The 18,566-nt window shown below is 44.7% G+C and overlaps 7 protein-coding genes across 7 annotated transcripts; 4 read left to right on the forward strand and 3 right to left on the reverse strand.

The window, feature by feature from the left end:
• The first annotated feature begins 4,029 nt into the window (after positions 1-4,029).
• ASPZODRAFT_90635 (hypothetical protein) lies at positions 4,030-5,684 on the forward strand. The gene is made up of 4 exons (XM_022730402.1): positions 4,030-4,436; positions 4,487-4,584; positions 5,039-5,081; positions 5,136-5,684. The coding sequence occupies exons 1-4, from the start codon at positions 4,250-4,252 to the stop codon at positions 5,543-5,545; spliced, it is 738 nt and encodes a 245-aa protein (XP_022583294.1). The 5' UTR covers positions 4,030-4,249; the 3' UTR covers positions 5,546-5,684.
• Positions 5,685-5,987: 303 nt separating this feature from the next.
• On the forward strand, positions 5,988-7,906 carry ASPZODRAFT_157318 (hypothetical protein). The gene is made up of 5 exons (XM_022726307.1): positions 5,988-6,108; positions 6,196-6,352; positions 6,413-7,044; positions 7,098-7,324; positions 7,382-7,906. The coding sequence occupies exons 1-5, from the start codon at positions 5,997-5,999 to the stop codon at positions 7,697-7,699; spliced, it is 1,446 nt and encodes a 481-aa protein (XP_022583295.1). The 5' UTR covers positions 5,988-5,996; the 3' UTR covers positions 7,700-7,906.
• Positions 7,907-8,209: 303 nt separating this feature from the next.
• On the forward strand, positions 8,210-9,631 carry ASPZODRAFT_60243 (hypothetical protein; the record flags this gene model as incomplete). The annotated part of the gene is made up of 4 exons (XM_022728899.1): positions 8,210-8,263; positions 8,318-8,857; positions 8,920-9,114; positions 9,200-9,631. The coding sequence occupies 4 exons, from the start codon at positions 8,210-8,212 to the stop codon at positions 9,629-9,631; spliced, it is 1,221 nt and encodes a 406-aa protein (XP_022583296.1).
• Positions 9,632-9,745: 114 nt separating this feature from the next.
• On the reverse strand, positions 9,746-11,222 carry ASPZODRAFT_90642 (hypothetical protein; the record flags this gene model as incomplete). The annotated part of the gene is made up of 2 exons (XM_022730403.1): positions 10,911-11,222; positions 9,746-10,698 (listed from the first exon to the last, which is right to left on the reverse strand). Exons 1-2 carry the CDS (start codon positions 11,149-11,151, stop codon positions 9,746-9,748), a joined length of 1,194 nt encoding a protein of 397 aa, XP_022583297.1. The 5' UTR covers positions 11,152-11,222.
• Positions 11,223-11,728: 506 nt separating this feature from the next.
• ASPZODRAFT_129098 (hypothetical protein) lies at positions 11,729-13,427 on the reverse strand. The gene is made up of 4 exons (XM_022722192.1): positions 12,927-13,427; positions 12,783-12,870; positions 12,350-12,721; positions 11,729-12,290 (listed from the first exon to the last, which is right to left on the reverse strand). Exons 1-4 carry the CDS (start codon positions 13,167-13,169, stop codon positions 11,851-11,853), a joined length of 1,143 nt encoding a protein of 380 aa, XP_022583298.1. The 5' UTR covers positions 13,170-13,427; the 3' UTR covers positions 11,729-11,850.
• Positions 13,428-13,601: 174 nt separating this feature from the next.
• Positions 13,602-14,895, forward strand: ASPZODRAFT_1318887 (hypothetical protein). Its single transcript, XM_022722863.1, has one exon. The coding sequence runs from the start codon at positions 13,799-13,801 to the stop codon at positions 14,465-14,467; it is 669 nt and encodes a 222-aa protein (XP_022583299.1). The 5' UTR covers positions 13,602-13,798; the 3' UTR covers positions 14,468-14,895.
• Positions 14,896-15,155: 260 nt separating this feature from the next.
• ASPZODRAFT_13530 (hypothetical protein) lies at positions 15,156-16,724 on the reverse strand (the record flags this gene model as incomplete). The annotated part of the gene is made up of 1 exon (XM_022723756.1): positions 15,156-16,724. One exon carries the CDS (start codon positions 16,722-16,724, stop codon positions 15,156-15,158), a length of 1,569 nt encoding a protein of 522 aa, XP_022583300.1.
• Between the last annotated feature and the right edge of the window lie 1,842 nt (positions 16,725-18,566).

Raw genomic sequence — 18,566 nt, forward strand, 5'->3', positions numbered from 1 at the left:
AGCATTTGCGCCGCCAGCGCTTCTGGTTCTAGTGGTCGACTCTATTTCCCTCCCTTAGGGCCTTTATTAAGGGGGTTATTATTAGGATTTTACTTAGTTAATAATCCTTTATATAATGTCTGGGTTTCCTGCATGCAAAATAGAGTCCTCTCGCGCTAGCAATTAATTATTGGGGGTGCGGCATATATCTATTTGTGGGGGTAGGCCTCCCGGGCAGGGCATATAGTTGCCCTAGGGTGTTAATATCTATGGCATCTGGCGCTCCTGTTGGCCTATAGACATGTTATGTGGTGATAACCCCTTTCTTATAGAGGGCGAATTTTGTGATAACCCTAGCTAAAGTGGTTAGTTTATTAGATTTATGTGCCCACCACCCTTAGAGTTGTTTTCGGCTGCCCATGACGAATCGTCGGATGAGTATGTTCTCCGCTAGTGGGGGGTTAATCTGGTTTGCGACTTTCACCAGTTTATGGGCGTACACCTAAATGGGTTGCTTTTCTTGGGTGAGACTCTTATACGCCTCCTAGCGGTGTTCCTCACTAAGGTGTTTAGTATAGTTATCGGTAATCTACTTCTTGAATTCCGCCATGGTTTCGATGGGGGCGCGGAGCTTGTTATTGATAGAGCTCTATAGATGCCTTCATCATTTGCGCGCCTCGCCATCGAGTTTCTATTTCGCCACTAAGACTTTCTCTTTATCAGTGGCGAACTTCTTATATAAGACTTCTTTATCTTAAAAGTATTTGTCCACTTACTGCAGCCATTTTTGGGCGCCCTCATCTTGATATTCGCCTATATATTTAGGGATCTAGTTAAGTTTTAAGATCTTTTAGTAGGGGTGTCTACCTTAATTATTAGGATTATTAGTTAACTCCTAATGGCCAGTTTCCCCAGCGGCTGCTTAGATATTATTCTGGGGACCTGGCTGCCCAGCAGTCGCTTAACAAAGGTTATCCTAGAGTTAAGCCACCTGCGCGCGGGCGGTCTTAAGTTCCTGGACCAGGTGATTTACTTAGCCTCTTTCACCTTAGAGCACTTGCTCTAGGCGTCTAAGAAGGGGGCGAACATCTATCTTATCTGTCTCAGCGGTTATAATTGCTGAGAGGATTTTAAACGCCTCGGGTGATAGGTGGTTCTGCATATTACCAATAAGGTTTATTATTAACTTATAGTAAAAGATTAAGTCTTTCGTTCACTTAGTTTCTTCAGCAAAGATGCTTAATGATTCTTCTTTCTTTACTTAAGGGGTCTTTCATCCCTTTTATCCTGCTTTTAAATCTTATTGATCCTCAGATGTTATCTGCGGAGCGGCAGTCTGTCAGGGTTAGCATAGGGGCTAACCCCTAACATAACATACTACTAGATGTGATATTCGAAAGCTAATGGTCTCTCCGAAATCTCTATTCTATCGCTACCATGGGTCAGAGGGAAGGTATCTATATACCTCCCCTTAACTCATCAAAAGCTGAGCGACCCGGTGGTGATAGAACTCTATAGAATTAATTAATCCCTGGTATGGAGCGAAAACTCTACATAACTGCTCCACCAGGGTCAGGAGATTTCGCGTCGTCGGTGAGCGGGCACCTTGGCGTTCTGCCGAGGTGATCCCGCTCATGGCCGCGCGGGAGTTCGCGATATCGCTCGCTCGCGATATCACAATATTATCTTAGTCCTATTTATAGGGCCATTTAGAGCTAGATATCTTAGATATCTAATCTAAATTATCTTATAACTACTCTTATTAAAGAATATATTATATCTCCTTCACCTCCTCCTCTAGATCTATCTTAATTATAGGTTTAAATAGCTTCTCTACATAGAATTACTTCTAATTAATTTATATAAAAAGAAGTATATCTATAGAGCTATTTATAAGGTAATTCTAAAGCTTAATATATTATAAATTTATAAATAAAAAGGCTTATTTAGTAGCTATAGAGTTAATAATAGTATTAAAGAGTCTAATTATATAAAGGAGAGGAGAGGGGCTTATATAGCCTAAAAAAAAAGAGATATTAGTATTTATTCTAATTTAAAGCTATTTAACTTACTACTTTAAGCTAGAAGATATTAAGATCTTCTTTTTCTCTCTAATAAGATATATTATAAAAGATGCTATTCTAATTCTTAAATATAAGAAATTAATACTATATAGATGTCTATAACTTCTTATCCTAAAGAGGCTATAAAAGCTTCTTAATTCTCTTAAGGTTATAGGGTTAAATCTTCTTAGATATATATAGAGGATAAAGATAATATACTATCTAATAGATATCTATTAGTTAATTTTATACTTAAGATTTTTAGCCTTTACCTTAAAGATAATTATAGATCTTATCTTTAAATAAGATATAAGCTAAGATTTCTATTATCCTCTTTTCTAAAGATATTTATCTTTAAGTTATTTATATAACACTAGAATTTTAAGCTTCTAAATCTTTTTATATATAATAGAGAGAATAAAGAATATTAATTAGATTATCTAGTTGCCCCTAAAATAAATAAGACTAGATAAACTTAATTATCTTCTAGGCGCATAGATTCTTTATTTTTATAGTTAAAGCCTAATCTCTAATTACCTTATAAGATTTCTAGAGAGATTTAAGAAGAGAATATTAAGTTTCCTAATATATAATAATTAAGGTAATAAGAGCTCTCTTTTGCCCTCATCTTTAGATTTAATAAGCTTATATCTTTATATATTTAAGTAGTAATTTATAAAAAAAGCTAACAACTTTATTTATAACTTTAAAAATCTCTTTAATAAGAGGAAGCTTTAAATTATTAAAATTAAGAAGATCCTTTATAATAAACTATAAGCTATAAGAGTTATAAGAGATTATAAATATATATTAAAGCTTTAGTTTTTTCTCTAGCTTTCTCTAGACAGCTCTTATAATACTATAAATATCTATTAATATAAAATTTATTTATTTCTAATTAATAGAACTATCTATAGAGAGTTCTTAAAGAAGCTCTTTAAGTTTTTCTATAATCTATTTATAGATTATATTAGAATTAAGAGTTTAATCCTTTATATTCTATAAATATAGAAACTAAGAGTATATAAGTATTATTATAATTATTACTATAATATATTAAAATAAGATATTTATAATCTTATCTATTATAATATTAAGATGCTTAATCCTTTATAACTCTTAATATACTCTCTACTTTACTCTTATATATATTTCTAGGAGAATATTAGTAATTTATTAATAAGTAAGAGAGTTATAGAAGAGATTTAAGCCTTAAAGAAAATTCTATATCTCTAAGGATTTAAAAAGATAGAAAGGTTATACTTTAGAAAAGATAATATTAGTAGTAAGTAGGTTAAGCTATTACTTAAAAGTTATTTAAAAGCTTAACTTCTTTTATATCTTTTCTTTCTTAGTGCTTTTATGGCCTAGAATCTCTAGGGTATAAGAGTATTTATTAATATAGTTATAAAGGTATATAGTATTAAAGATAATATTTTTTTAACATCTATAATAGATGGCTCTATCTACTATCTAATACCTTAAAATTAGTAAAAAATAATAAAGGTTAATATTTCTATATAATTTTATACCCCTAGAGCACCTAGATGCTTTATAAAGACTTTATTAACCTTAAAGAATTATTAAGCACTAATAAAATTTAAAGTTTATCCTATTTTAATATCTTAAAAATATATAAATAAGGGATTAATTATATATTTTAATATAGTTACTAGATGATTTTACTTTTTTACTAAAAGTAAGGCAGAATCCCTGATCCCTAGGGTTTAATTAGTCTAGATTACTCTCTAACTAGATATAGTAGAGCCCAGTTGAACCCCTCTAAAATTTTAAATAAAATATAATTTGGGGCTGAAATTTCAAATTTCTGAAATTAAAAAAAAAAAGTGAAATTTCTACATCCCTACAGCGTATTAGCGTAAGTCAGTGGGTCAATAGGACTGGAATCGGAAAAACGTTTCGGAAGAGTCGAATTTAAAAACATGCACAAATTAATTCTTCTTTCTTCTCTCCTTAATATCAGCACACAGAATTTCACCAGCTTCCTCAACTTCCAATACATGACAGCAACCACTGCTATTAGATGAAATAGCACGTTTTTGCCTTTCTAGAGAGCCTTTGCAATGGAAGCTGTGTCCTTCATCAAGTCTTTTCCTCCTGTCACGAGGTATTTTATCTCTCGAGCCATGCAGGATAATAAAGTCATGATGAAGACTATTCTTCTGGAGCATACACACTAACAAAGGATGCTTAGGGTACTTTTCATACTCACCTTCATCCAGTCTACTCTGGTACATGTCAACCTGGTTCCAGGTTGGCACTCGGTGTTTGTTTCAGAACTCATCCTGAAATTTCCTCCTCAAATCTGGAGGATTTTTACACCCTTTGTCCTGACAGAGCCTAATATCTCGTTCATCTTCGACCTCTATTTCTGTATGCAACAGTGTCAGTCTTTGCTGACGAGCATACTAACGTGTGAACAGTATATTTCTACGGGGTCGCCCTCGAAAGGGATTCTTCTCGCTTCTCTGCACCTGGTGACTTCTTGACATATGTGTTCGTTGTAGGCATTTTCGTCCTGGTAAGTCATGACCATTTCAAGTCTGGTTCAAGCCTGGAGGCAATTATAAGGATACAATCTCAACACAATTATTCCCTAATCCCAATTCGAATCTTCCCTTTTATGTCTGATCCCATTGCCCCATCCAAACCACCTCGCATATCTGCCCGCCCAGCCTTTTTTCTAGCTGAAGCGGTTCCTGGAAGCGAGGAAGATCACCCCTGCATCTCGCGCAGTTCTCATTCGCAAATATCCTTTCGAACTGTTGTGCGGTGCAGGATTGGTGGGAATACCTTGAGATAGCTACATGTGATAAATAAGTTCACATGTGGCGGTTATGGTGCCCTACATCCTATTTATCTATATATGTATATCCAATATCAACAACGATTTCTGTTCTTATTATAATAATTGCCTTTCATACCCCCTTGGATGATATTCATAGATATTCTCGACTTGGCTGACAGGCTGGAAGTTCACCGCAGGATTTTTGATGAAAGCCCCCATTCTTTTGCCGGGTAAGCTAGCCTTTTCTCACCCACGCTGTTGCAAAAAATATTGATTTCGCGTAGCTCTACTCGTGGCTTTTTCGTACACTTACGGGCAGATCAACCGGGGTCGGAAGGTGACCTTCATAGTTCTTCCTATGCGTGTTGAGGTTGTTCCATGGGCAACTATTGCTCTCGCCCCCATAACCCGTTCGTGGTATTCCGCTCTCGTCCTGTCTACCGGTCTTGCTGCTGGTCATTTGTATGAATTTTTGACACAGCTCTATCCGTCTTATGGTTCGGGTAGGAACTATATTACTACACCGGCCTTGGTGAGGGGATTGTTCCTCTCTTCTTCCAACGGGACTCACGCCACAGCGCCGAATACCAACAGAGGACAGTCGACGACTCAACAGCCATCTGGAGGTTGGAGCTCGTCCTTTTCTGGTCGTTGGAATAGCAGAGGAGCCGGTCGCAGACTAGGTAGTGGTTGATAGGAGCAGCTATGATCTCCGAGAGATCTTCGAAGGTCATAAAATGGTCCCATTTCAAGATACTCGATTTTTTAAGATGTAACAATAGTTTAATACATCAATAATCGTGATAATAATTTGTGAATGAATAGAAGGAAAGATACATAACTACTAACCTACCTACTCTTCAATACTACCTAGGTACTGAACTAACTAGTTTGGTTTTAGTTAATATTTGTAGAGTGGAGCAAGTGGCTAGACATGCTAGCCTGATTTGTGGATGGAGCTGGTAGAACTTGGCGCACTTCAAAATTTCCTCTCCAGCAAACTTTCTCGCTGCCGGACGCAATTTTCTTTCAGCAATTTTTCGCAGCAATTACCGCCCAGCGAGGGTAAGTCTTACCCTTTCAATTGTTAATATACTAAAGAGACTTATCTCAATAATTGTTAATATAACAATAGATTGTCAGAGATGGCGGCCACCGGAGCTAATGAGGATGTGGACTACACCATCAAGCCGGAGGCTGTAGCCCCCAGCATTTCTACATCAGACTGGCCTCTTTTGCTTAAGAATTACGAGAAGTGTGAGTGCTTTACGAGGGCAAAAAATTTTGCACCTTGTTTCAATCTTCTGTCCCCCAAGTCTTGGGACACAAATCTGACCTTTTAAGTGCTCGTGCGGACTGGTCATTTCACCCCAATTCCCGCCGGTTGCACCCCCCTCAAGCGTGACCTGAAGTCCTACATCAGCTCGGGTGTGATCAACCTTGATAAGCCTTCCAACCCTTCTAGCCACGAGGTTGTGGCTTGGATGAAGAGAATTCTCAGGTACTTTTATCTATCAGAATGAATTAGCCAAAAGTAGACTAACTTATTTTTCCAACACAGAGTTGAAAAGACTGGACACAGTGGAACCCTCGACCCCAAAGTCACTGGTTGTTTGATTGTCTGTGTTGATCGGGCGACTCGGCTTGTCAAGTCCCAGCAAGGAGCAGGAAAGGAATACGTGTGCGTGATTCGTCTCCACGACAAGATTCCGGGCGGCGAAGCCCAATTCAAACGCGCCCTCGAGACCTTGACTGGTGCTCTCTTCCAACGCCCGCCCTTGATTTCTGCTGTGAAGCGTCAACTGCGTATCAGAACCATCCATGAGAGCAAGCTTTATGAGTTTGACAATGAGAGGCACCTCGGTGTTTTCTGGGTCAGCTGTGAGGCCGGAACCTACATCCGAACCCTTTGTGTTCACCTGGGTCTTCTGCTCGGTGTCGGTGCGCACATGCAGGAGCTGAGACGTGTTCGAAGTGGAGCCATGGACGAGAGTGAGGGCATGGTCACCCTCCATGATGTCTTGGATGCTCAGTGGATGTACGACAACCAGCGGGATGAAACCTACCTGCGCAAGGTCATCAAGCCTTTGGAGACTTTGTTGACGACGTACAAACGTATTGTCGTCAAGGACAGCGCCGTCAATGCGGTGTGTTATGGTGCCAAGCTTATGATTCCCGGATTACTCCGCTTCGGTAAGCGAAAATCATCTATTTTATAATGAGAATTATCTAACTCTCCACTCTAGAGGCTGGCATTGAAGTCGGGGAAGAGGTGGTCTTGATGACTACCAAGGGTGAAGCCATTGCTATTGGTATCGCACAGATGTCCACTGTCGAGCTCTCGACTTGCGACCATGGTGTCGTGGCTAAGGTCAAGCGCTGCATTATGGAGCGTGATCTGTACCCCCGCAGATGGGGTCTTGGCCCTGTTGCTTTGGAGAAGAAGAAACTCAAGTCTGCCGGGAAGCTTGACGTAAGAACTGCTAGCATTTCCCAATTATCTACGCTTTGGCTAACTTCTTTTTCGCAGAAATACGGCCGAGCCAACGATGCTACCCCGGCCAAGTGGAAGAATGACTACAAGGACTACAATGCCCCGGACTCTGACGAAACTCCTGCCCAGCCTGCGGCCATTACCGATTCCAAGGAAGATGCCGACACTGCACCTCCTGCCGAAACGCCGTCCTCTCCAGCAAAGATGGACATTGACGAGTCAAAGGATGAAAAGAAACGCAAGAGACATGAAGGCGAGACACCGGAGGAGCGTGCCGAGCGTAAGAAGAAGAAGAAGGAGAAGAAGGAGAAGAGGAAGTCAAAGGGGAAGGCGGACAGCGATGATGACGAGTAAAGGGATTGATCGCAGAGATCTTTCTCACCCCGATCCAAGTGTGGAACGCTTTAACTCGGAATGTTCCGCACTTGTATGTGCTCATTTATCATGGCTTCTGCGTATGCTTCCTGTAATATACTATTCCGTCTTGTTTTGTTCGTCGGAGTCTGAGGTCGAAAAGGGGATTTGTATTTGATTTACATTAGCTGGATTTTACATTGTTTTGAATTATGCTCCACGATTTTTTTTCAAGGACATGGAAAACCTCCGGTTTATTGAATAACTAGAATTGTTATAGACCTCGAAGCGCCAAGCAGTCCGATCATATGGTACGTCACCTTGGTGGTGTCGTGATCTTTCCGGTACCTCTTGGCACCGAAAGACAAGCTCCTCCACATCCAGTTCAAGACTATCCCAATTCCGAGCTCTCTATCAACCCTGTGTTTTTTTTAAGAATAGGAAGGGGCCTTGCTAGTTGATAACTAACCTTACCATAGATCAAATAAGCGAACTCGTAAAACACCAACCATGGCGTCGGAGCTCACCTCCACCAAGCTCAATGCGGAGAACCACCTCCTCTTGGTATCTTGCCCAAAAGCCTCTTCGAGAAACGCAGATCCTAATCTTTTGCTCCAGGATCAACCCCTACTCCGACTACCTCACGAACTCGCCCGTCGAAATTTCAAGTCAGTTCAAAGGATCGTTGAACGAGAGAAGGAATATGTGCTCCCGGCACTCAAAGAAGTTACGAATGCCTCATTTTCCGAGATACAGAACCCCGAACAGACGCTCGCTGCTTTGGATACTATGATATCCCGAATGCAAGGCCTGAAGCGGAAAATGGAAAATCTGCAGGAAGAGGAAAAGAAAATCCATCTTCAGTCGCAAAAGCGCATCCAACATCTGGAGAGCCTCTACAATATCCCCAGCCTAGCAGACGTCAAATATGACATGTGGTCTAGAATCAGATTGGATAGGCTACTGGCTGATCATATGCTCCGCTCCGGGCACACGGAGAGTGCTCGACAACTGGCCCAAGAGAAGGGGATTGAAGATCTAGTAGACCTCAATGTATTCGTTCAATGCCAGGGAATTGCGGAGAATTTACATCGTGGCGAGACCAAAGATGCTTTGCAGTGGTGCGGGGAGAATAAAGCGGCCCTGAAAAAGAGCCAGGTCTGTTGTAGCTTTGAACATCCTCATGCTCAAATTATTTTATGCTGACCTGATGTCTAAAGTATAACCTTGAATTCGAGTTACGGTTACAACAATATATTGAGATGGTCAGGGTCGGCGATAAATGCAAGCTGATAGATGCCCGGATGCATGCAAAGAAGTACCTTACGCCTTATCTCAGCACGCAGTCAGTGGAGATACATCGTGCTGCTGGCCTTCTTGCTTTTCCGCAAGACACAATAGTGGAACCTTACAGGGTAGGTCTCACCAGAATGGCTGCGCATGCAGCTGCTTAAAAAAAAAGAAAACCTGAACATAGGCTAAGCATACTTTTAATAATAGTCACTATATTCGCTTGATCGGTGGAGTCACTTGGCTGATCTCTTTATCCGCACCCATCATGAGCTGCTCTCAGTTCCATCCCGTCCACTTTTACATATTGCTCTCCAGGCGGGCTTATCTGCCCTGAAAACACCATCCTGCCATTCTGCATTCAGTTCTCCCAGTGCTAATTCTCTATCCATTGCCACGTCTGTCTGCCCGATCTGTTCCACTGAACTAAACGAGCTGGCGCGTGGTATGCCATATGCGCATCATACAAAGAGTTATCTTGAAAATGACCCGATTGTTCTACCAAATGGACGGATATACGGACAACAGCGGCTACTTGACATGAGCAAGAAGCTTGGGTCTGTTGAAGCAGGCAAAGTGAAAGACCCCACGACTGGTGAAGTATTTCATGAGGGTGAAATGAAGAAGGTTTTTATAATGTAGCAGACAATCATTTATTACTCTGTGCCTTGGATGCATCATGTCGTTGTTAACAATATATGAATCCCAACTCGAAGTGCTTATCATGACTTTTCGCTTCTTGTCCAATCCCAAAGGTTAATCGCTATCAGTATCTGACGACTGGTTCCGACGCCTCTTCTTCTCAGAGGAACCCGCCGCTCCTATATTGCCTTTGACTCCAAAGACATAGGAACGAGCCTCTCTGTCCTCCCCCCTCCAGCCTCCTCTGCCACCGTGTTTACTCTCGACCTCCCCAAGCGTCCGCGCATGGGAATACTCACGGTAAGAGGCCCATGGGAACTTGAAGCTGGTCACGACGTGCAGACCGGCGTGTCGGGCCAGGTCTTTAATGTTCCAGAGTGTATACGGTTCGCCCTCGAACAACGTGACCACGATCTGGCCCGAGTCCTTCTTTGTCGTTCTGGGAGGAGGCGAGGATGCTTTCGAGGAACCCTTACCCTCGTCAGCCTCACTAGACTCTGCACTGCTACTACTATAGTCGCTGAAATCATCCTCGTCGTCTTCATCGTCACTGGCGCCGTCTTCCCCAGATGCAAGCGAGAGTAGAGGCACACACGCTTTAAAGAACGCCACCAGCAGCTCCTGATTCGAGCGGACCTGCCGGTTCACATCAGTCGAGATGCCGCCCACATGCGGGAAATTGAAGCAGATGACATCCCAGGGTCCGCCCTCGGGGCTCTTGCCGTTTTGCACGTTCTGCTTCCAGGCTGGTCGAGCGTGCTTGCGCGTCATGAGACCCGAGCGGACTTCTTTGCCGCCGCCGCCGGTGAGGCCCAGTTTGCGGGCATCGACTGAGAAAAGCATCCTGGGCCCCTTCCGTGCCGAGTGGTCTTCATGGTCATGGGTGTCGTCTTTTCCGTCTTCTTCTTTTGATGAGGATTTCGCATTGGATTTGGCCAGGATGGCCGTGATATTATCCTCTGCTTGCGGGTACTTGCTAAACAGGGTTTCCCTGGAGTCGTAGCAAGTAGCAAGCACGTTCCTGCATTTATGATGCAGCACCAGAGATCGCGCAAATGAAAAGTCGCCTGGGAGAGTCAGTATCAACGTGGCCGTGGAAGAAAACCGTAAACAATATCCGTGTAGGAACTGAAATAAGTGGGTGCAACCTTTGACAGTTGGACTTGACAATAGGACAAGGATTGGTTCGAGTATAGGGAGGAGGTACATTCATTCATCCAGGAATCACAGATCAAAACATGTCGACGAAATTTTTATTTTTATAAAATAGTCAACTTACCCTCACCTACTAATAGAATCCTATCCCGCCTATTAAATGGAATGACAGGCCGAGAATGCAGCAACTGCCGGTGCTGCTTCTTATTCGTCGTCGTAGGAGGCTTTTTGGTCGAGGGCGTTGTAGCTGTAGATGAAGAGCTCAGTCGCGCAAACGTGTGCATCTTCCTGGTACGTTGTGCCGTTGCAACACCGCGATCACGAGGGCCATGCTGGGAACCTCTCGTTTTTTTGGCTTTGGCCATTTTAATTAGTCACTCGGTTACCCTCGATATTCGCTGTTGTAGCTAATATTGCTTATATTGTGGGTGGTGATATGTCTGGCAAATAATTCTTTAATTTGTGGCGGTGCATATGCCAGCCGATAAACTGATAAGTTCATCGCGCAAGCCTACTTTTGCTGGAGAGAAGGTTTTTACTCTAGTATTAAATAATAATCGCAATCTATCATTAACTTGACATTTATGTACATGATTCAAACAGCCAGGATACTCCAGTTCATTGCAATGCAGTTTGAAACATCTGCCACACCCCCAATTAGAATGTATAGATGAAGAATCAGGAGGAATGTCAGTCCTTCCGTCAGACGAAACAAATCACGATATCATGACAACGTACAGGGGTTGAGGTGTAGATAGATAGAAAATAGATAGGAAGAACCAGACCAAAAAGAACAGCAATAGTCGCGAGAGGGAAAATAGAAGATAACAGAAGACGAAAAGGTAAGGATGCCCTAGAAATGTGATGGGGTACAAAAAGTACCATCAACACCAGCTAAAAAGCTGGCTCTAGTTAACGGCAATCAAATATCAGAGATATGATCCTGCAGCTTGGTGGAAGGCTGGCCGGATTGACAAAGAGATGTGAATCTCCGAGATACACACACCAAGTGTGGAAACTAAAAAGGCGCTTTTTTTTCCGTGAAGACTCCTTGTTCCTCTACTTTAAGAACGAAGTCCATCTCTGAGGCTCTGGCTGCTCGCGCTGACAGGGTTAGCGGTCGGAAGGACGCCAATTCTGGGCTTGGCGTTCTGCTTAATTTTAGCCACGGCATAGACGAGACCGCTAACAAAGCCGACGACAATAGCGGAGACGCTAGGGAAAGTGACCGGGGCATCGAAGAAGACTAGGCCAGAGATAGCGATTGGCAGTTTGTTCAGCGCACCAACCATGGAGTAGGTGGTGGAGGAAGTGACACGGACACACCACGCAGAGGTGTAGGAGATGAAGACGGAGGACAGGCCAGAAAGGATCATGGCAAACCAGATGCTGCTCCGGTCCGCCTCGGGAAAGTTGCGGTTGATGTTGGTGGAAGACCAGTCTTCGACCAAGAAAGTGAAGACAATAAGCACAGGAATCGACAACAGGTTGTTATAGAACATGGCTGGGTGGTGTGTTAGTTTGCACAAAAAGCATAATTTGTGAGGGTAAATGAGAACATACTATCAAAATCCTTGAAGTTGGTCAACTTTATCCTCTTGCGCATCCCTAGGACGTAAGAGGAGGTGCAGAGACAGTTGATCAACATCCAGATGTAACCAGCGTTCAGCGTGGAGACCTTGGCGGTAGCATCTGTGCTGCTTTCCACTGCATGCTTGATATCGGCCCAGGCGGCGATGATGGAGCTCAGAACCATGAGACCGAAGGAGAAGAGGGTGAGACCGGTGACGGAGCCGCCAAACCAGAGAACCTCGCCGTAGGCAATCAGGATAATGGTCAGGTTTTTGAAAATGGTGTATACGGGAATCGAGAGGAACTGGAGCGCCTTGGAGCCGGTGTAGATCATGCCAATCAACAGAAGAGTGATGGGGAACCCTACACTTTTGGTTAGCATCCAACATAATTAACTAACAAGATCCAAATTTTAGATACTCACATTTCTTGGCCTCGTCGGAGCTGAAATCACGATACGTGATCAATCCTGAAGATTTGCAGACCTGGATAGTGACCACACAGACAATAGACTAGAATGGTGAGCCCTTATTTCCTCCACTATCCACAAAGTAACAGAATAACTAACCTGAACGCAGAGCAGAAAGAAATTCAGATTAAAATCCCCTGACAGCACATACTTATTCATGACTGTCATCATAATAGATGAGCCGCAGTATGACAGCACAGGGAGGATGGGATTGTTGCCAAACGAGCCAGACGCAGGCGGGCTCCGAGCAGAGGGAGGAGGCGCCTCAAAGGTCCTACTCCCTTGGTCCACCTTGTTCATCTCAATGGTATATTCATCAGTCTTCTTCTTGTCTTCCGCCATAATGTCTGTGGGCGACAGTTTCGAAGGCGAGCGGGTTAGAATAGGGGAGGTAAATGGTCGTGTCTGCCTGTAGTAGAAGATAGGGGCGCGCCAGCCAAAAAGAACAAACGAATGTGCAGAGGCTGTGAAAGAAATTAAGCAGATGAGAAGAAAATAAAATTCTTCACAGCCTACTATATTATAGGGGGGAGGCGGAATGCTGAACTAACTTTTATGATTTAAGGAAGATAAGCAGGAGGAAAAACAGAGAGAGGCTGATATAAGATTAATTATAGGCTGGAAACGAGCGCGGTTGATCTGGGGTCAGGGACTGACTGATTCCCTACAATAACAGTTACTTTATAAACCCACTAGTTATAGTTTCTAATTTTTATTTGAATATAAATTTTTAATGTCTTAAACAGTCTATTTTAATATGACATATTTCAAGATTATTTTAGTTATATCTTGACGATTTCTCTCTTATGTGGCATAAAATCCGTGAGACACGCCAAGCCCGCGATAATTGATGGGATGGAAGAGGACCATACAAAATTGCACTTGTCATAATTACCTTTACTCTCCTTCCTCCACATGATTCCTTTTTTTTTTAGTGCATATATGCCTTGACCTATTCATTCATTACTACAATGGCCGATCTTGACGACGAAGCGCTCTTCGCCGAGCTCGAAAAAGAAGACGACTCGGCGTACCGCGCCCAGCGCCTCGAGCAGCTCAATGCGGAGTTCGCATCAACGACGAGTACCAGCACGGGGAGCAAGAACGTCACCACCCTCGAAAGTACGCACTACCCGACGCTCTCGAACGACCAGGCCCTACTCGACTTCACGACACAGACGCACAAATGCGTGGTGCACTTTGCGCACCCGGATTTCGCCCGCTGCACGGTGATGGACGAGAATCTACGAACCCTCGCAACTCTACATCATGAAGTACGCTTTGTGCGCGTCGACGTACGCAACACCCCCTTTGTGGTCGAGAAGCTCAATGTACGCGTGCTTCCCTATTTGATTGCCTTCAAGGACGGGCTGGCTGTCGAGCGGGTCGTGGGCTTCGAAGGCTTGGGCGCCGGCACGGGAGAGAAAGACGGGGGCGATTCTTTTAGTGTCAAGACTCTTGAGCGCAGGCTGCTGCATAGGGGGATATTGCTCAAGGCTCGGCTGGACGATTCGCATGATGGTGGTGCGGATTCGGATGCGGGTGAGAGTGGCCGCGAGGATGCCCCGCGAAGGGGGTTACGGCAGGGGTTTAAGAAGAGCAGAAATCATGACGATGACGATGACGACGATTGGGACTAGGAGGCCTTCACACCCCCCCTCTCTGCCCCTAAAAAATATTTTCAATTGGGGCTGTGATTTAGATGATCTGTGACTAGAGCTATGATGCCCTGTGAAGAGCGTAAGGTCAAGTCAGTGTCGAATGGACATATAGACGAAGCACTGCCACCGTGTATAGAATGGCCGTGTGAAAAATAGATTTATACCCTACATCAAGTTAGCCCAAGTCAGACCTGCAACTTTTACATACAAGTGTTACTGGTCTGCTTGGATCAATAGAAGTTGACGGATAAGGCATTGCCAGCAGAGAGCTAACTGCAATGGACCAAGGAAATAAGTTGAACAATATAAATAGAATAGTAACACATAGGATTGCCAGGAAAAGAACAGGAACAAGGATACTGCATGCTCATTGATGTAAAGTTACAGGTGCAGAAAACAGGATAAAAAGGACCCTTGGGAAAAGAATTGATACAGCCGCCTTGAAGAAGGAGAATGAAACCGTTCAAAGGTTCGTATAAGGCTGTTGGAGATGAAGAAAAGAAAAGAAAAAAGAGAGAAGAAAAGAAAACAGGTCGAAAAAGAATGAATTTGAAATCTATACAAGAGGTTGTCCAGCGCCCCTGCAACCAGTCCATAATCCGAGAAATGCACACGCCTGGTGCACGTGAAGAGCAACTCCAGAAAATCACAGAGAAAGCGGGCTCTGCTAGATTGCAACGTTCTTCATTTCGCCCAAGATCTCCGTGTCCAACGTGGTCGATGGGCGGTCTTTCGGTCCGGCCTTCGAGACATCGGTCTTTTCTGAGCTCAATGGCGTCTGCTCCTCCACCTGCTCCTCGGAGTCGGCCAGGACTCCAGAGCTTGGTACCAGGGGTGTAGCTACTTGAATCAGATCCTCCTCGGCCTCATCTTTCTTGACGTTTTCCTTCATCGTCTCCTTGAGCACACTTTCATCAGTGGCCATCTTAACAGGGCTGGTAGTGGTCTCTTCTGTCACACGGGCAAGGGGGCTTGACAGTCCGAATTGAGTTTTGGGACTCTGGGTCGATCCACGGTTGGGGAAGCGATGGGGTGATCTGCCACGCTCCTCGCTGGGAGTAGGACTACCGTAGGGAGAGTCTCGGCTAGACCGGTTGCCGGCGTGCGTATTGAGCCCAAGGCCATTGGGGCCCTTGGAGCGTCGAGGGGGGCGCCGCCCACATCTCTGGTCTGTTCTCCAGCGGAGGATCTCCAGGTAAGGGGGCTCCACGTTCTGGCGCTGGAACTCGCGCAACTTCATCTCGTTCGTCTCTTCATCCACGTGCACCTTCCCGCTGCAGATATCATCGCCCATCGTTGCCAAGAAAGCTGCCCAGGACCGAGCAATCACGTATTTGCAATCGTAGTCGCGGCCAAAGATGATCACCTGCCCCCATTTGCCGGCAGGGCCCGGAGCCAGATCAATGGCGATGTTGTTGCCACCCCAGTCTCGGGCCACAGGGATCCAGCTCGGGTGCGCGTAGGCTTTCTGGACAGCGCCCGGGGGCTGCGAATCCTGTCGTTCCTGAAGCTCCTGTCGCCACAGCGGATTGGAGGTCTGCGAAGAGGCCGCAGCCGAGGAGCTGGCCCCGGCCTTCGGAGGGAGCTGCTGGCTCATTAGGGCGGATGCGTTGAGAAATTCGTCGTTCACAACCCTCCAGTTTTTCCATTCCTGCACGATTTCCTCGCAGTCCAGAAGCATGCAGCCGAAGAAGACGCCTGTTGGCAGGCCACCCCGCTCCTGGCCGTCGTGCAGCATAAGCGACTCGCGGACCTCTAGTGGCAGACTGCAATCGAGCTCGTGTTCCAGCTCATTGATGTCGTTCTGGGTGCATCCTTCGCACAGGTTGTCGAGAAGCTCTTCGTAGTTTTCCTCGAGCCAGCGCTCGATCTTTCTCCATGAGTGGCTGACGGGAGGCGGCGGCGGAGCACCGTCGTGGAAGCTCTGCATCTGGATCTCACCCGCTCCATCCGGGGGGGAAACCTGCCGGTCATTTGATCCCCGCATCTGCGAGGAAAGCGACCGCATGCCGGGCGAGTAGGGCCGGTTAGGAGAGCTCACTCCGCTAGGGGATCCAACCCATCCATTCGACGCCTTAGGCTGCCCATCTTCATAGGGATCTGTCAGGTCCTGGCGAGATTCGATGGCACTCGTTGCGATGGATGTGAGTGGCTCGTGGCGACTTTGGCTGAGGGGAACATGTCTCCCTGTGCGGTACGGAGAGTCATGGGACGCGTGGCGGTCGTTCGAGGTCATGGTGTGCCAGAAGGACCGCCATGCGGAGTTAATGCTGCGACACCAACATTAGCGAGACTGGGGGAAGAGATGCAGCAAATTCTCGGACGGGGTACTACTAACACGTTCGACATGGTGGACACCGAAGCCAAGTCAGGGTGCAGATTGATAAATTATTCAAGATCAGCCTGCACCGGCAACAGTCATTGGAGGGAGATGCAGGGAGACGCTGATAATTAATAAGGTAGTCCAGAAAATTTATAAAAGGGGGAGAGGGGGGGGGGATGGAATTTGATGATCAAGAGGTGAGGTGGCAGAGTGTAGCAGAATAGGTGAGTGAATATTGAGAGCAGTTGAAAGTGGATAGATAGGTTGGCTAGTTCAACTTGCACTCTTTCTAAGAGTAGACAGTGAGGGAGAAGATGAAGGAGGAAGGCAGTGGTATAAACGCTCGATCGCGTCGACTGGGAAAAACGACGAGGTTTCGATCAACCGGTTTTGCTGCTGCTCTACCGCCGGCTGGCATCCGTTTTCAACGCAGCCCCTGGGAAGGCGCCTGGAACCAGCAGGTCCGCCCTATTGATTTGATGGTTTCTCCACAGCCGGCCGGCCTGTGGCGCTGTGGCGGTAACTTTAGTACCGACATTACAGTACGCTTACAATTACGAGTACTCCCAGGTACTGTTTTTGTATAACTACCAGCAGGTACCTACCTAGGTAGTTAATTATAACTATAGTGCTACCTAGGTATAAGTACCTGGGTAGGAACTTTCAAGGAATTACCCTCTAAGTAATTCGGTAGGAGGGTTGAGAAATCTTCTTCACTGCTAATTGTCTTCCTTTGAACATTCTAGAGCCAAAAAGAAAATAGGGTGACCTTGGTTCAACTGGTCAGTATAGGAAATCTATAAACAAAGAGTGCTCTATACAGAGTAACCTGTAGTGCCAAGTATATATTTATTTTCCTTGTTGGACTGGTAGCCATTTATTATAAATACAAAGAGTGAACAACTGTTGACCATTGCTCTATCCACCTATGGCTTACTATACTCTATATACTCCATATTTACCCCCTACACTGCTATACTCAGTGGTTTCCCCCTGTGAATGCACCGCCAGCCTTCACTATACTCCATAGGGATCCCACAAGAAGCTTCACCAACTGTGGATCTTTTCCCTGAGATCTAGGCCTGCCAAAAGCTATTCTGTAGCGTCTGCATAGGACAGAATCGAGAAGAAGCAAGTAAAGAATGAACTTGCAGGATTACACTGACAACGACCATCAGCGAGAAAGTCGAGATGTCAGCCCTATTCAATATGGTGGTAGACAAGCCTTAGCAAAAGGTCTGGACAGTTGACACTCAAAGTTACTACTTAGGTACATAGTCATACTACATACCTAGTCACTGTACCTACTTCATAATTTAATATATCCGCCGAATGCATTGGGCCTGTAGGCGCAGTCCAATGACATCCTTCGTGCCAAGGCGAGTAAAATGAAACTAATACTCAAGCTCAGGCTTGGCTCTTTACTTAGATTACGTACTCTTGGCTATTTTTGTTTAAGTAGTGGAGGAGAGGTTTTACTCTGTATTACTGAGCATGATACACCAAGTGACAGGTCACAGGTGTCAGTCATCAGGGAATGTGGGGTTTTATTATGTAGAGTAAAAGAATGGACATTCTGCAGCAGCCAGGGAAGGCTTACTAGTGACAGGACTATACAATAAACAAAAAAGAAAGAAGAGAAGAGAAGGAATAATGAGGAAGGAAAATGATCAGGCAAATGATGACCTCATATGAGAGAAAAAGAGGGTGAAAAAGAGTAAGAAAAGGCAGTGAATGTTATATGCGAGTCCCAGA

The sequence above is a fragment of the Penicilliopsis zonata genome (genome assembly GCF_001890105.1).
Source record: "Penicilliopsis zonata CBS 506.65 unplaced genomic scaffold ASPZOscaffold_3, whole genome shotgun sequence".
In the NCBI taxonomy this organism is placed as follows: Eukaryota; Fungi; Ascomycota; class Eurotiomycetes; order Eurotiales; family Aspergillaceae; genus Penicilliopsis; species Penicilliopsis zonata.